This window comes from Plectropomus leopardus, chromosome 2, assembly GCF_008729295.1.
Source record: "Plectropomus leopardus isolate mb chromosome 2, YSFRI_Pleo_2.0, whole genome shotgun sequence".
Lineage (NCBI taxonomy): Eukaryota > Metazoa > Chordata > Actinopteri > Perciformes > Serranidae > Plectropomus > Plectropomus leopardus.
In genome coordinates this window covers 14,885,684-14,903,889 of record NC_056464.1, presented here as the reverse complement: position 1 = coordinate 14,903,889, position 18,206 = coordinate 14,885,684, and the positions used below count along the sequence as shown (strand labels likewise).

The window sequence follows — 18,206 nt, the reverse complement described above, 5'->3', positions numbered from 1 at the left end:
AGTAAAATCCACTCAGATTTTATGGTGTAGTACAAGATCAGGGTACACTTCTTGTGCACAATATTGTAAGAGTAAGTTATTAGATCTTTAACTTCATTTAAAAAGTGAAAGGCAACATCACACTGCAGAAATGCTCTTTTATATATAAAAGTAGCCCATACGCAACATACATTCAAAATACAAGTACAAATACCTCTAAGTTGTACACTGGAACACTGGAATTAATGTTCTTTATGACTTTTCACTACAGTCTAAAGCACAATTACGGGTCTACATGCCACACTGTGAGTTCAGTGTGGTTGGGAAGTGAAAAACCAACAAGCTAGCATGTCAAGACCAATCCAACGCTGTCAGCCCTGTAGGCAGCAGCTGTAGTCCCTCCCCGGGCCGGAGAGCGCACAGGGAGCCCTGGCTGCTATATACTCCAGCCTCAAAGGGACGATGGTGGAGGGCTGGTAAAGATGGCGGCGCTCTCCGAGGATGGGAGGTACGGATTAAATTGTGGCCAACAGAGCGCAGATAGAGTCACCGTATTACACGTCAAATTGACCGAGACAGCGCTGAGAGCAATAGAGAGCCACCAAAACTGTAAGGTGAGTGAATCGGGCGTTTATTTCAGTAAAAAATGAGCCGGGACTGTCGTACTGACACAGCTCGTCTCAGCTGGGAAGCTCAACTGCCACGCACAGCTAAAGCTACAACGTTAGCTAAGCTGTTGACAGAGCGACTTTCTGCTTGATTTTTGATCGTGTTATTCTTGTGTCATTAAAATAACAAACTGAAAAGGATACGTGAAGCCTTGGACTTATTACCTGGTCAGGTTTTAGGAAATGACAAATGTTTTTTAAGATAGAAAAACTGTTAGCAAAGTTAGACACTCTGATTAGCCAGCGTTAGCTTTTGCTGTGCTGTGCTGGCCAGCCAAGTCCTTTTTTTTTTTTTTTTTTTTGCCAAACTAACGCTACTTTGACCAAATTAGGAAAGAAGTAATTTAATATCGACGAATACAATCGTCACCAGACGAGTTTCATAAACCGAGACATTTACGTAAAAGCTCAGTTAACTAACATGAACTTTTATTCGGCGAGGTTGTAATGTCATTTGCGTCAGTGGCAGGGTGGAAATATACTGATAAATGAATGTAACTTGATAACAAGTTAGTGGCGTTTCAAGCATGTCGGTGACTAGTCAGCTTACCATATGGTTAGTTTTCACTAGTTGGGAAACGTCACATCACAACCTGGCAGGGATCTGGAGCTCACAGCCAGGCTCATCCCTTTACAGCTATTTAACTATTAACTTAATTATAAAGTGTTGCATTCAAATGAGCTGCTAAACTGTACCTACAGGATGCATAACGCTGACTATATTATAATCAAACGCCTCAAAGGTTTGGGTTGAGTAAATATTTAATTTGGATTTGTTTGCCAAATTGTTGAAATTTTTTTGCATACTCCCATTTACTTCAAGCTGCAGGAAAGGAGTTAGCCAGCAGTTATAATATTTTGGGTCTTCTAGCAACGAATCTCTTCTTTGTGGATAATACAGAATTGCTCTTGCTATCAGTGTTATTATGTTTGAAGTACAATTATTTAATGTTCTTTGTAGCTCTCAACAAACCACCTCATCCAACTTGCTGCATTTTACCCCAGAGAAGCTTTTGAAACCAAGTGTGCTAATAGGTCACTGCATACCTGCGCTGATTAAATATAACTTGGTAATCTTGAACTGTACAAGTGGTGTAATCTGGTTGAGGTGCTACACAGGTGAACTATTCTGGACGTCTGCAGTCTTAGGTTGCGGAGGCCCGAAGCCAAGTTACCTGACCTTAAATCTGCCAACAACAACGCCGTTACATAACCCACTGGCTGGGCCTAGGTCTCTGCTCAGGACCGATGTAGCTTAGCATGGGGCTGTAGTGTTCAGAGGTCTCTGGGAACGCTTTTTATGGCACATGGTGTGTATGTATGTACGTCACACGTTACTCACACACCATATGAAACCTTTGGTCGCTGTTGGCCCCATGCAGTGTATTACGATGTAGATCAATAGCACATTAAAAAATGATTATTTAATTTGTTTCTGATAACTGGCAAACTGATTCATTACTAAGTCGAAGGAATTCTTTTGTGACAGCCCATGCTACAACCTTATTGGATGTGCTAATGTTGGTCTGTACGCTGCATTGAACGGCAGCCTGCCATCTCTTGCTGACTGAGCAGCCAAAACTGCCTGCTTTTTGTTTCTCTCTCCCTCTCAGTAATGTGTGTTGCAGCTCAACCAGTCATCGAACTATGGAAGCTGGCTATCTTTGTCTTTCTGTGGTGATGTGAAATGTGATCAGAACTGTGTGTGTGATGACTGGTTGGTGTGAGTGAGCGAGTGAGCAAGTGTATGGATAGTGGGGGAGGGAGTCAGTCAGTGGCTTGGAGTAGTTTAGCTTTAACAACCATGGCATGGTTCTTTCAATCTGAAAAAAAAGAACACATTTTATCCAAGATTATCTTCATCTTGTTTGATGTGTGAGTCAGCAAGCATATTGTGATGTCCAAAAATGCAGAGAAGCTGCTGTTACTAAAATGCACATTCTGCTCAAACCATTTGATGCAACATTTCTAATCTAGCCGACTGGTTCCTTAGCCTCAGCTGTGAGAGCTGTCCCACCTTAACCTGTCATGCACGAGAGCAGCCACTGCATATTTGTGGCTGTCCACTCCATTTCAAGAAGCCATCAACACGAACCTGCAAACCTACACAAAACAATGCATTCCAGAGATATCTCCTTTAAAATATTTGCTGGATTTGAGTGTTGTCCAAATTCCACTGCTTGCATTCACATTAATGTGAACATTTTTACCAACTAAGTACCTCTTAACCACTTAAAAAGAAGTTACAGGTAAAGTTGACTCACATGGTTTCTCTGTAGATTTAAGAGCTCAGAGATGTTGAATGTTGGCTGCCAGTGGACGGCTGTCAAGTATTAGTGGCTGACAGTCACCCTTTTGTTTCTGCACCATGTGTCAGACCACTAGTGCCAGATGATCAACGGAAAAAAAACTGCAAATAGTCTGATAATTGACCAATCGTTTAAGCAAAAATGCCAGACATTCCCCAGCTCAAGCCTCTCAAATGTGAGGATTTGCTGCTTTATTGTTTTATGTAGCTGTAAAACTTAATATATTTAGGTTTAAGACTGGTTATCAAACATAACAAGCAGTTTCATGTCACCTGGGCTTTAGAAAATTGGTAACCATTTTTTCGCTACTCATACCTTTATTTTCAGATATTTTATTGACCAAAATATTAATCAATTTATTGATAAAATGATCTGCATATTTATCAGTGAGAAAAACAACCCTTAGTTGCAGCTCTGCATCATCTCGACTCATATTATTGGCATAACAAAACACTAACAGATTCACAGCCGCATGAAAATGAGAGATTGTCTTTCTGCTATGCTGGCTCTTCAGGTTTTCTCCTTTGCATTATGAGTACAGGTCACTCCCTTGTTATTTTCTCGTACACAAGCACAGAAGGCAAGTGCATGTCAGCTATTACCTAGCTGTCAGCTGTAGTCTTTACACCTCGTTTAAGTGCAACATTAAAAGAAGATTTACTGTCAGTGCTAGGTTTGAAGTATGCTTGGTGTGACAGGACCCCAAGGCTCTGCTGTATCTACAACCAAATGTCTGGCTTTTTAAAGTGTCAGTCACATAGTGTGGCATATTCTGCAGTTTCCAGACCAGTATTTTCTTGATGTAGCTGCTGATGTGGTACTTTCCCAGCTGGTATTGTTCTCCAAATAACCCTTTACATTTCCAAAAACTTAGTAGATGTTAAAGTGTTGTCTTTCTCTTCCCTTTCAGAATGTACCTTCTTTGCGGCCAACAATACAATTCAAGGGACTCCAAGGGGTGAGTATTTTTTCCCTCCCTAAACAGAGAGGTCAGATGGGTGATCACATTGCAAATTTTCAATTTAATATATGAAACTGTAGATCCTTTTCAGGTTTTTGTCAGAAAGTTTAATTTTGCATCAATTTATGAAAACTTATTTGTATGGTTATTTATTAAAGGGGCTCTATGCGAAATTGTATGAGTTGTCTGGACGCAGTTCTCAACATGCCATCAGCTAACAGTGCTAACTCCATAAACAGTGCTAAACAACAGCAACAGTGCTGACAGAGCTAATGGTCTTTACAAGAGGGAAACCAGAGGGTGGGTGCTACGCTTTCACACAATTCTGTCCCGATATCAACGGAACCGCCGTATGAGCGCAGAGTAGAGCAGTGGCGATGAGCTAGTCAGTGGTATACACACATGCACTAACACGCATGGGCGGCCGGACTGACTTACCATAACAAATCAAAGAGAAGCTGAGAATACAACACACAACACAATCAGAAGCAGCTTGACTTCATTCTCTGCTCAAGACATTATCACTCACCATATCGTAACACTGCAAATAGTGCTCTGAATGTTGCATACAGAACCTTTAATTCCTTCATTTACAGTTTTTGCTCACGTGTGCTGAGCTACATCCATTGAGACGGCCGCACACAAGTGTCGTAGAATAAGTTAAACCACCTACTCTTTGACTTGGCCAAGTAAATCAACTACTTAACTACTGCTCAGTTGGGGTAGAGTGGACGCCCAATGTACAGAGGCTACGTCCTCGCTGTGGTGGCCACGGGTTCGATTCCAGCCTCGGCCCTTTGCTGAATGTCATCCCATCTATCTCCCCCCTTCACTGTTAAGCTGTCCTATTAAAAAAAGGCAAAAAAAACAAATAATTTAAAAAAAATACAGCTCAGTTTGCACTTATCTAATCTATGTCATCAGCATTGCAAATTATAAATAGTAGTCATAGTAGTACTGTATACAAAATTTCAATGTACAAATAGATTTTTAAAGCTAGTCTTGATGTGATATAATCTAGGCGAAGTAATAAAAGCTATTCCCGGTATGATCATTGTCTGCTGCACTGTTGAGAGAGGCACATGTTTCAGATTCTCCTGAAGCCTATATACACAGTTTTGCTTTCCATGATGCACATGACTCACATACTCACATACACGAGTACTATAACTTGTGTTATTCTCCCTTTTTGTGTGAATTTTTACAGTGCATTAAAATTCCCAAGAATGATTCCTCCTCAGACACCTTCCACAATTTTGATTTCTACCTGTCTAATGTGGGCAAGGACAACCCTCAGGGAAGCTTTGAGTGCATCCATCAGTATGTGTCAAGGTAACTGTAATCACTGGTCAGCTGAATCAACTGCTTCTGTCTAACCACACGTTGCTAGAGGGTAATCTCTCTCTGCCTCACATTTCTCTCTCATACTCCCTCTTTGTCTCCAGCTCAGGGGCCTCACACCTGGCATTGTTGGCGACAGTACAGGACAAGGTTACAGTGTGTGCAACAAATGACTCCTACCAGGTGACCCGCGAACGTATGACCCAGGCCGTGGAGGACACACGTGAACGCGGGACCAAAGTCATCAAGCCTGGGGGCCAGTACAGAGGTAAGACCCTCACTACAGTCCCACTTCTGCTCTGGCTAGATGCCAGGTTAGATCCCAGGACACCAGAATAGTTTTATGCCCTATCAACACTTCTCCTCTCTTTTCAAAGTTGGCCCCTTTTGAGTGACTGAATAGGTGAAAGCTGACTGCCTGACTCTATTCAGAGCCATTATAGCTACTGACTAAGCTATTATGTCGTCTCAGTCTTTTCCAGATTAGCAGTCTGACTGATAAGGGCCAAAGGTTGCAGGTGAAGCTATTTCTGTTTTATTGACACACAGCCTGCCAAAATTGTCACAGTACAGGCACTAAAGTGCTTGTGTTTAGCACTTATTACTTCCAACTAAGTAGGACTTAACTTTTAATGATGAACATAAACTGTCCACCGTGTGCCCACACACTGCCCGGATTTGAGTTGCACAAGGTGAACAGAAAAACTAATCTTTCATAATCTAATTTGGCTCGTCACTCTCTCCAGCTTCTTTCATATGTCTCATCCAACTCAAAGCAGGTAGGGCGAGGGATCTGCAGCAAAACTACCTGCTGATGTAACAGTTCATGCTAAATGCCCCCCCCCCAGCCTAATTTTTAGCATCTGTTTCTTAGATTGAGCAGAAACTTGTTGTACAAACTTTTCCCACTACAAAACAAATACAGGCTCAAAGTACAGACAAACTTAACACCAACTGCCAGACAGGAAAGATAAGCCCACACATTGTTGAAGTGTGTGTATACCTGCTTGCAGTGCATGACACTGTTACATGCCTTTTCGGTTTCAGACCAGGATATGATGGTAAAGATAAAAAGAAAAAGCATTTCAGTAAAGGAAACCACAAAGGAAGAGTAGCACCACTCTTATTATATGGAAATGGTTTGGCTTTCAAAGGTCTAACAAACCACAGAGTAACACTGGATGCAACATATTTTGATGGACTGTGACAGTCATTAATAGGGATGAATATAAATGAATAGGCAACCGTCAATTAAAACAGATTAAAATTAATAGAACATTAATACAAGTAAAAGTACTGTCTGGACTCATGGCTTTAAAAAAGTATATTTGCCCAAATGCAAAATGTTTTAAACAAAAATATGTTCCACGTTTTTCCCTTCTCCTCTGGCTGATTTGAAAACAATATCAACTCAGAGGATTTTGCTCAGTTCTCAAAATGTTTTATCTTTATTCTTTAATATGTCTGTGAAACAGTTTAGCAAGAAGAAGGTTGAAGGCAAAACTCTTATGTGAATTAAAAGAAAACACTTCTTCAGTCAGGCATAATTCCATTGCTGCTTGGTGGTTTAAATATGAGTCAAGTCATTCTGATACTCGTATTAAAACCTCTACTTGATAGACAATGCACAAAGCCTGATTACAATCTGTATAAAATGTCTGAAACTGATAAAAGAGTAATTGTAGTCCCTGGGGTTTAATTACTGTCCCCAAAACGTCCCTGCTCCTGAGGTGGTATATTCAGTTGGTCAGGAACTGTTGCAGTGAAGTATTGAATATCCTATTTACTCATATGCAAACGAGTTGTGGTTGTCTCTAGTGTGAATATTAAGGCTGGGAATTAACAGTTTTTTAAGTGTTAACTTTTGAGTTACTGTTTAAGAGACTGCAGCCAAAGTCTCAACTGCTCTAAAAAAAAAAAAAAAAAAAAAAAAAAACCCCCCAAAAAGTAGGATGGTGTGAGAAAATATGAGTGAGAAAACATAAGAGACATGAAACTGAAATTCAACCCTTTGGTTGTAAACTAAAGTAGAAAAAATGCTCAGTAGATTCCCTCTGTTTTGAATACTGGTGACAGGTGTCTCTGTCTATCTTTTGTTTAATAATGCTGTAAATATTGTGTTATATGTTATATGTCAATGTTACTATTATGGTTGGTAGATAGAGCTGCAACAATTATTTGATTTAGACAATCAACAGAAAATTAATTGGCAACATTTTGATCATTGCTTAACCGTTTGAACCATTACGCAGGGCATGTTTCACTGTTTTCTGATGTTTTATAGACAAAACTATTTATTGATTTGACAGGGTGAATAATGGGCAGATTAATTGATAATGAAAATAATCATTAGTAGTATCTTCAAGAGTTTTTTTTCCTCTAGAATCAGAATTCAAAACAATAATGTTTTCCTATGAATGCCTTTTCTTTTCATTAATGAAAAATACTACTTTTAAATACTCAAGCAACTGCCATTTATTTATATTATTGCTTGATAGGTTGGTTGACTATGTTAAACAAGTGTATCTTACAAAAATAACTCATACTTGTACCCTGAGCAAGAACTTTGGCTCAGGCAGATGTTTTTTGGTTTGAAAAGTAATTTTTTTCCATTATACAAAGTAAGTTTAGCCGTCTTTGGAGTCAAAACTAGCTTGTTAGATCCAAGCTTTTGTCAAATTTTTCCTTGTTTAAACCACAATAAAAAAGTCCAGCTCAATGCACAAATATTTTGTGAGTTAAAACCTACTTAGTCCTGTTTTTCTTGGCCCCAAATTTGCATTCACTGGCCCAGATAGAAACTGGGAAACGAGAGGAGCAACAGAGAGAGGGGTGGGACAGGAGCTTGTAGCAGCTGGTTTGGAGTGAGCACCCTATTCACTAATGCAAAAGCTGCCTTAAGCTTCTGGTTTTCACAAGCTGTTAATTTCAGGTAACAGACGAAGATAAAAATACAAGGAACAGACTGTGTCTTTTAATGAGAGCTGCACAACCCTAATCATTTAAAAAGTGACATTTAATGCTCTATGTTACTAAACTCTTGTATTGTACACATTCTCTATGAACAAAATGTTTGCTTCTCAAGGAGGGAACGAAATTACATAAGCTTTCCACCTGCAGCAATCTGTCATTAGACAACACAAAGTGTGTAAGCTTACACCTCCTCCCATCGCTCCTAGTCTCTGCATTTTGACCATGAGGGAGGGGGTCCTTTTTTTATTCTTCTCTTTAACCTTAATCTCTTAAAGAGCTTTAGAATTTCACAATGCCCATGGAGCGGTATAGGGAAATGTGCAGGCACCATGACTAAGCACACGGCTCAGCGACTCAGAGCATAGGTGTCTCGAGTTTTAATCACCCTAAACTTTTTTGATATAAATCACTTTTCCAAACTGGTCTAAAGCTGCTATAGACAACAGCAGTGCAGTATACAGTGTCGTTTAGTGGTGGACTCACTAACAATAGCATAATTGGGTCTTCTTTGCTGTAATATTTGAGAAATTAATGGTTGTTGGCACCAAAAACGAGGCATTTTTGCCTGAAATTACATATGAGGAATCATTCATAATTTCTAATGTAACCTCTAGATCCAGTTCCCAAAGATTCATTTAAAATTGTGTTTGTCTTGGCCACTTCAACTTCCTCAGTTTCATTCCCTCACTCTGAGTGAAACAGTTCTATCTCATTGGCTTCTTTTCAAGTATGCAGTGTTTGTGGCCATCCTAAAATTAAAGGGACATTTTTCTGCTGTAGTGCCACAGAGCTGATGGGAGGAATCAAACTCCCCAGTACATGAACTCCTGTGACAGAGAACCCCAAAATGAGTCCTAAAACATGGAAATCTTTTGGCATTTAAGCACCTTTGGTTCCCTTGTCGCGAGGTTGATGGGTTATTTGGTTTTTGGTTAGAAGCCTTAAATAAGGTTTGTGGTTAATACAAGCTTAAAAGACTTTCATGTTTTTTTTAACAATCAAAAATATATCAGTAAATACCCCACTTGTGAACTTTGAAGCTTTTACATGTCTTAAAAGACGGTTGCTAACAAGTGGCTAAATGAGACCACAGAGCATCATCATGCCAAACCCTGCTGAAAACAGCTTTACAGCCTCGTAGTGCTGGCGGCGACACAACGGTAGTGTAGTTTGTTATAGCCTAACATTAGCCCTTTACTTCTGGTGATTACATTTAGCCTTCAAAAATCCTGAACATAAGTGCGTTGGAGATATTAGGCTCGAGTGTTGTTGAGCGAATAGGAGATAACATAAAAATATATGATGATACACATCCCTGCAGAAAAAATGAGACTTTTAACATTGTCTTTACCCTCTGTCTTTAGGAAAGCAAGTCCATATTCGTAAGCCTGCGCTGTCAGCCCCAGAGGTGGTCCCAGAGCGCAAACGCTCCACACCCATCAACCCAGCCAACACTATTCGCAAGTGCCTTTCCAATAACCCCGTGTCCCAGCGCTCGTTCCGGGATCGCATCATCCATCTGCTGGCGCTGAGGTCCTACAAGAAGCTGGAAGTGCTTGCCCGTTTGCAGCGAGACGGCATCAACCAGAAGGACCGAAACTCACTGGGAACCACCCTGCAACAGGTATGTGCAAGGTGTTTATATTGCCATAATGTGTTTTGTCAATATTGAGAGAACAACTTAAAAATGGAAGTGATCAAGTAATTGGTATTTATACACCCTCCATTAACAGATAAATCCAGCAGTAATATCTTCTGTTTTTCCCAAGACTGATATTTAGGTATTTCGTACCAAGTCCTGCGTTCTTCCACTGTCTAATCTGGTCTCAAAGATCCCCTTGGACCCCGAGAGTGAGTTTTGTAGGCTGCAAAACGCAAGACGCACTGCAGTGCCTTTTTTGTTGAAGCCTGACGCAATCAGACAGAGCACTATTTGCATCTAATTGCATCATTTTTTCTCATGCCAAGCCACTTTATCACCTGCTTAACCGCGATTTTTCTGTGAAGTAAACTCACAGATAATAAGATGAGATAGCCTTCACTGATCCACACACTGGAGAAATTCACTTGCAACAGGAGCTCAGTGCAACATTAGACATAGAATAAAACATTTTAAAAAAAGAATATAAAATACAAAAATGCACACAAGGAGAATATAGATATTAAAAATGAGACCTGAATTCAACAACTGTCAACATATATGTACAATATTCAGTACTGAGGTAGGTTAAAGCAGAGATTGTTGTAATGGAGTGATCTGTACCTCTGCATTAAAAAGAGGACATGTAGAGGGGACTTGGGGCCTGGACACAGGGAAGCAAAGATCTGTGTGGGTACATGAGATCCTCAGAAAGAGGAGAAGTCTCAGGCAGTACCACCAGCTGGTCCAAGGCCTTTGTCTGGATGATGTTCAGTTTAAGGTCTTTTTTAAGATGAGTGTGGGACAGTTTGACAATCAGCTGTCAATTGTTGGGCCAAAGTATGGTTTGTAAAATGTTTGAGTGGTTTGAGCTACAATTTGCTCAATTATGTCTCGCAGCTTGCCAAGGATGATGTTGAGTCAAGTTAACACAAACCCTGAATGCTACAGAAGCCCACCTCTCAATTAATCTGATTGGACAATGGGGAAAAAAAGACAATGACGTTGGGTGCTTTTCTGCACCAAGTTAAAAGGTTTTTTTTAAAACTCAACGCTTGGCAAGCAAAAGCAGCAAGCAGAACAGATTACACTCACAGAAAACAATTACAAAAGGCCGCCCCAGGCCGTTAAAACGCGTTCTGTCAGATCAGGGCTTTACCCTTCTTAAACATGAGATCGAGGGACACAAGTCTGCCTGAGGGAATGTGGTTCACAGTATGAACGCTTCATTCACTTTGACAAGCAACGAGTTACCTAAATGTTAAACAGTATTTGCATGCACAGATGTTTGGCCACCACAGGAAATGTAAAGTTTCTGTTCATGTATCCATGTATACTTCTCATGGCCTAAACCTAACTTTTAAACCATGTCTATGTGTGTGTGCGCGCGTTTGCATGTGTGTGTCTGTGTGTACAAACCAGGTGGCCAACCTCAACCCCAAAGACAACACATACTCATTGAAGGACTTTATTTATCGTGATGTCCAGCGGGACTGGCCTGGTTACTCTGAAGATGAGAAGACCCAGGTTGAGCGCATCCTGGCTCGGTACAGAAATGGCCTATTAAGCTTTTTAATTACACTGAGCTTAAACACATACTTACTTCAACTAATAAAGCCTCTGCATTTTATGGTGTGTAACTAAGTACTAGTTTAAAGTAGAAGCTTATCCCCGGAGGACTGAAGGTGGCAGCTAATTGAACAGGCAGTGTACTGTGTGAAGGACAAAACGCCTAATGTTATGTTGGTTACTGTGGATTCCATTGTTTATTTTTATTTTATTTGTTTTTAAATAAAAAAAAAATATGCGGTCTGTGTCAAACACTTTCCGCCTTGGAGCATATTGTAAGTGACAGAGAGTTACCACAGCTGTGACCACAGCTGTTGTCCCCTGAAAGCACAAAACTATCAACTTTTAACTGTCACCTTTCAGTCCTTCAGCTGGTGATTATGTAATGATTTTTTTTTATAGTTCAGCATTTTCAAGTCTATTAATAGCCAATGATGAAATAATCAAGTACATTTTATTTTTACAGTTATAAATTAATAGATTCTTTATGTCAGATATGATAAAGGGTGGAAAAATACACAACTATATAGTTTGATGCAATCATGTTGTTAGGCATTCATGTTAGTCAACCCCATAAAGAGGGGACAAAATGGCTTTTAAGGTCCATATCTGAGATTAGCACTGAAAGAGCAGTTTAATGTTTTTTACAGATTTTGTGATAATTTATTGTGATTGATTAGTTGTCAGTTAAAGTTGCTATGTGGAGTTTTGTTGTAAAACAGTTGAAAGTTATGCTTACATTTAGTAGTACTCACCAAACAACAATCTGCGTATTATCAAGGCCTGACAAATATGTGTAATATATTTTCTTATTCATAAGAGCTTGCAAAGCAGATTCTTTCAACATTTCCTATCTTGTCCTGTCAGTCCGATCTTGCATACTATTTCTTCTCCTTTTTGGCACAAGCTGCAGCAGCTGTCTCATAAGGCCCCGACACACCAAACCAGCATCAAAGTCTAGCGGCAACTAAAGCCAACTGTTGCGTCGCCTGACATCACTTGTGTCTTGACCAAAACGTTTTGTTTGAACAAAACAAAGACTACAGCCAAAACTCAACTAGCATGTAAGTTCTGCGTCTGCTTGAGATGAAATCTCTCTCCATACCAGCAGGCAACGGTAGTCTGTATTCGTCATTCAAACTGGAAAAACTAGAAGATTGACAGGACAGATTAAAGACAATAGTTAACCAGTTAGTACATTAATTAAAGAATTGATGTTGAAAGAACAAACACTAATTACTGTGCGCCAGCAAACAATAATGCAACAGTTGTTAATCGTTTCTGCTAGAAGTGCTCAATGATAGAAAAAAAAGTTTGTTTTGATTACGCCCTTTTAACTTTAACATCATAAGTCATTTGTTTGCTTTCCTCACATCCGTTTCTCTTCTTGTGTGCTGAATTGAACTGCTAATCAAAGGGATTTCATTCAGCGATGGGCTCCGCCGGGTCTGACACCGTTTGCTGAATTGGCCGAAAAATCGCCAAATAGTGCCAAAGTTGCATGACACAGGGCAAAATCTAGGGCAGCAGATGCTCATTGATGGCCACACATTGACCGACAGCTAACCATCAGTTTGGTGTGTCAGGGCCCTGAACAGAAAAGTACAGATGGCTGTGAAACTAATAGTTTCCTGTGTGCGATATGAGATGTGAGTTAAACAGAGATCTAAATACTTCAGCAGGTTGTAGTGTAGTGATATCTGAGAACTGGACCCTGATTTCTTTTCTGTTACACCACTTCCCCACTGACGCCACTTTTTCCTTGAATCAACAGCAAACTAGGTCTTCCCAATGAGACCCTCTCATCCAGCAGTTCTCCCAAAGACAGTGTCCCCACATCCCCCCAGGTATTGAGCAAACACACACTAACACACGCCTTCACAATGACATATGCAATTTTTCAGCTAAATTCTGGATGTTGTCTTTTAGAAACGCCAGCCAGAATTTGACTTCATCGATCCTTTGGCACCAAAAAAAGCCCGCATCTCCCACCTCAGCAATCGAGGGCCAGCAACATCTTCATTGTCCTCCTCCTCTGACCGCCATGAGGACGAGGGCAGCCCCAGCTCTAAACGCTCGTCCCTACCCTCCAACGTCACCTCGGGCCCTCCCTCCCATCTCCCCATCTCGTCGCACCCTCCTGCACCCTCTCACCAGCAGCCCAGCCCGGCCTCCAACTCCAATTCACCCAGCACCCCGGAGGGCTGCGGCACCCAGGACCTGCCCATGGACCAGAGTTCCTCTTGCCGAGACCCTTCACCCAGCCCTTTCTCCTCCGATAGGTCCCTGCAGGACAGCTATCGCCATCCAGTCCCCGTCCCCAGACCGGCTTCCTCCCCCATCCCTCCTCCTCCTCCTTGCACCTCTCTCACAGTTACCTCCACTGTCATCACCAGCCCTCCCTCACCCAGCAGTACCAACAAGAAGTTGAAAAAGAAATCCAAGAAGCACAAAGATAAGGATCGAGAGAGGGAGAAAGGGAAACGGACGGAAAAAGGTAGCAGAAGTCCTCCCAGTGTAGCAGTGCAGGCTGAAGAGACTCGTAGAGCCAAAAAGAAACGAAGTGCTGAGGAGGAGAACAGCTCAGTAATCGTCAAGAATCCTCACAAAGATCGAGGTGCGTTTCTGTCTTAATTATGAATCATCAGCATTACTGAACCAAATGTTTCAAGACTTAAATGACAGTACTAGTTGTTTCATTCCAAGTATTGCCATTTTGCTGCCTTACACACACCCCAAATTACTGCCAAACATTTTTAAGCTGGCACAGCACATTTTAATTATTTCAGTGTTTGTTTCCCCTGCTCCTTCTCTGTTCTCATTAATTTCAGGTTTATTATTTATTCGTTATTTAGACAATTACTTCACAGTTTAAATCAAATTATCAAATTATAACACATTAGACATTTAGTAAAAAGTCTGCTATGTTATACAGCATAACGTAGCAGACTGGTAAAGTGTAAAAACACTGAAGTCCAGCTGGAGTCTTGTGATGTACATGCCTCCTCTGTCCGTGTTTCAAGCCAGTTTTATCTTTCAGACTTTGGATTGTTGCTTGCCATGTTTCGAATGTTTATCTGTGTTTATGTCTGTTACAACCCAACCAACCACAGTCAGTTTGATCTTTGATAACTGATGCGCTGGATGTTGTCTGAACATGCAGGGACATTGATCTGAGCTCTCCTTTACCGTCTGTGGTCTTTAGTTCTGGTGTACCTGATATTTTTAATGTTGTAGTTTAAGAGACTTTTCTTTCCCATGGATATATCATTGCCAGGCTTACTAAATGCTAATATGCCTAAATTCTCACTTAAATTTTTTTTTTAATATTGCTACCAAATACAGTCATCTATCCTCTACATAGTGTTGCTGTGGTGTATTATGGATTACATTACATTACATTACACTGGACATAACAATTAATAGAGTTCTTACATTTTCCCTTTTCTCCTCAGACTCTCCAGATAAAGAGAAGCCGGTCCAATCCACTGAATTCTCCTCCTCAGTTGAGGTGCCTGATTATGTAGTGTGAGTAACCTTGTTATACCTCAAAGTCCCTGTGTTCCCACTGTGACCCTCTACCTCTCAGGTCTCTCATTTCATAATTTGCAACATTTAACTAAACAGGACATTGAAAACAGAAAACGAAGCTTGAAAATTAGGACATAAGAAATGCAGCAATAAACACAGATGTGTTTCATTTGTGCAGTCCGGCATTTTTCTTTGTTTGCTGTACTAGAACTGTTTTGTACTTTCCACGTCACTGGAAGTGAGTGCAGGGAGCATGTTGCTAAACAGGATACCCACCAATCTTTAAAGATCATGACCTTTAATGAGGCGCATTCAAAGGAAAGTTAGGGGGGAGTTTGCTCACGGTGAAGTGCTAGTTTCGGTCTTTAACAAGACAAAACATATTTTTTTCTGAATTGATAATCGAATGTGTGTTTACAGGAAGTACATGCCATTGGTGTCCATGGACCAGCGACAAAACTACAAGGATGACTTCAATGCAGAGTATGATGAGTATCGCCTGCTACACGCCCGTGTCGAGAGCATCACCCGCCGCTTCACCCAGCTGGATGCCCAGTGCCGGAAACTGGCACCAGGCACCAAAGAATACCAGGTCATATCAGTTAGAGTGAATACAATGTACTTATGCTGATGTAAATCAACATGGAAATTTAGTAGACAGTTAAATATTTTACCTGCATTTAGATTTAGGATTTAGGTATTTATTGGAGTAATGGTGTTCTAAGTAGAGTCACCCTTCCTCAGCCATCTCCGTGTTTGCCCGTAAGGTCAGAGGTGATAGCCATGCAAGCTCAGCATTTTCACTTGTTAAAAAGATAGTGGAATGCAAGGTATGCTATCTGTGTTATCTAATATTTATAAATGAATGGATTTGTATTAAAAGTGATCATTTTTATTTTTGCAGAAGGTGCAAGAAGAAGTCTTGAAAGAGTACAAAAAGATGAAACAAGTAAGTTACGTAGAAATCTGTCCAATAACGACGCATTCCTATAGACCACAAGAACTTGGCTTTGTCATTATTAACTATGTTTTCTGTTCTTGTGTTTTTTTTTTTGTCAAACATAGGAGTTTTGATACTATGTATGCGTTTGTTTTACAGCACAGCCCCAACTACCACGAGGACAAACAGCGCTGCGAGTACCTGCACAACAAGTTGGCCCACATCAAGCGGCTAATAGCTGATTTTGACCAGCGCAGGGCTCAGGCCTGGTGCTGAGAGCACAGCACACAACAGCTTCACTGATCAGTATTGAGAAAGGAGTGTCAAACCAGGAGGGGGTGTCCATCTGGCTGTTATTTATTAACACCCCTTCAGTTACTGCCTCCACAACAGCAACCCCTCACCTCTCCTCTATCCCTTTTTCCCATCATCCTTTTTCATTCCTTGCTTCTTTTCCGATCTTTGATTCCACTGGCTTCATTGTTGCCTGCAGTCTTGGAAATCTTACTTAAACTTTACCCCAATCTTTTGCTTTCTCTACGTTTGTTCGCAAAAAGCTCCTGTGGACTTACATACCACTGGACCAGTGGCAGGAGCTGCTGCATGTGTGAACGGGTTTGGGGAAAAACTCTTTAACCTTTGAAGGACTTTATCTTCAGGCTAAAAAAAAGAACAAAAAAAGTATTTTTGAGCATCAGAAAATATTAACTTGTATTTAAGTAAAAAAAAAAAAAAGAAAGAGGGAGAGTTATTTATTTTGGGACTCGTAGTGCAAAGAAGAGTCCGCAGATGATATATTGTTTAACTTTTGTTGAAAACAATGCAAAAAAATTTACCGCGGGCCTTATGTGTTGACTTTGTGAAGCCATTTTGCACGCAAGATCCATTATGTCATCTCATTTGGCAAAGATGTGTCTCCCGCCTCATTTCCTCTCTTTTCATAGAAACTGTACTGGATAACCTTGCTTCTACACGTTGCTGAGTTTTAGGCTGAATTTGAAGGAAATGAGACAGGCAGGAGAAATCACCTGAGCTGATTGAGAAGCAACAACAGTATGTGTGCATGGATCGTAAATTTAGTTGTAATGGCCACATGGGGTGGTGAGGGCGGGGTTAACTAAAGGAGTATGAACCCCTGTCAGTAGGGGGCAGTATTCCCTGCACCAACAGTGTTTAGTTTTCATGGTGCATTATGGGTGCCTTAAGGTGTTTACACTCAGAAATGTCAAGTTGGGCCGACCCTCGGGGGCCAGAGGCCACACAAAGGAACTATAACTGCCTGGAAACAGGTTGTGTGTGTGTGTGTGTGTGAAAGTGATAGAGAAAGGAAAGGATGTCAAGTCTGGAAAGAGTGTTACAAATTGTGTGTGTGTGTGTGTGTGTGTGTGTGTGTGTGTGTGTGTGTGTACGGTTGTGCATTATGTGGAGTGAAAGGTGTAAGAAAAAAAAAATAGAAATATGGAGAAAAAAGTGAGAAACATGAAAAACAAAAAAAAAAGCTGCTATAGTGTTTTACCAGCCAGAGCACTCAGGATCAACCTGGCTGGAGTAACAGTACCTGATCTTAATTGAAGAGATATAGAAGATCCTCAGTTTTCCAGAATGGTTCATCTCTAGAGCCTGGAAAAGACTGCGCCCAGCTCTTCAGCTTTATCCAGCGGCAAACCGCCTGTGTTTCTGTTTGAGAAAAAAGCAAAAAACGTGTCAACCACCAGAGGACAAATTTGCATTATGATTTCAAAATGTATTTGATTCTCAGTTTGAGTTCTGCAGAGCAGTGAAAGATTTTTTTTTTTTTAACAATGATATCGATTTAGTTCAATGGATGGAGAAATGGCTTCTAAGAAATGTCTTTATTTCAACAAGGGAAAAAAATTTGTTTACAAACCTGTGTTAGATTGTTTGCCAAAAAATTAAATACTTTTCTGGTACAGCACCCATGGAGTAAAATTTCTGATTGGGGCTTAATTTTAGGAGACATTAACACTGGAATGTGCGTCTCATTCAGTGAAGAAAACAGTTACATTTGGTGATGGAAAGAGGAACTGAGTCACTGTGCCTGCAAAAAGATCAACAGCTAAAATGCATTGACTCTTGTATTGGTCAGCCCTGTTCTCAGCAGTCTAGTCTGATTAGATCCTGCTAGTGGGGACATGTTGGAGTCTGTCCTGTACTGGAAAAAAATAAGCCCCTATTGTTTCACCAAAAATGGAGATTTGAGTAAATATTTATCAGTTTTATTTAGCATATATTTTGGTTGTGACATTCTATCAGATAGTCAGTCTCTGCAGCAGAC

General features: G+C 40.6%; 1 protein-coding gene across 1 annotated transcript; it reads left to right on the top strand.

Moving 5' to 3' along the window:
* The first annotated feature begins 418 nt into the window (after positions 1-418).
* ell2 (elongation factor for RNA polymerase II 2) lies at positions 419-17,220 on the top strand. Its single transcript, XM_042501999.1, has 12 exons — positions 419-593; positions 3,867-3,914; positions 5,125-5,249; positions 5,363-5,526; positions 9,596-9,855; positions 11,293-11,417; positions 13,214-13,286; positions 13,369-14,056; positions 14,895-14,967; positions 15,391-15,562; positions 15,875-15,919; positions 16,070-17,220. Exons 1-12 carry the CDS (start codon positions 462-464, stop codon positions 16,184-16,186), a joined length of 2,022 nt encoding a protein of 673 aa, XP_042357933.1. The 5' UTR covers positions 419-461; the 3' UTR covers positions 16,187-17,220.
* The last annotated feature ends 986 nt before the right edge of the window (positions 17,221-18,206 follow it).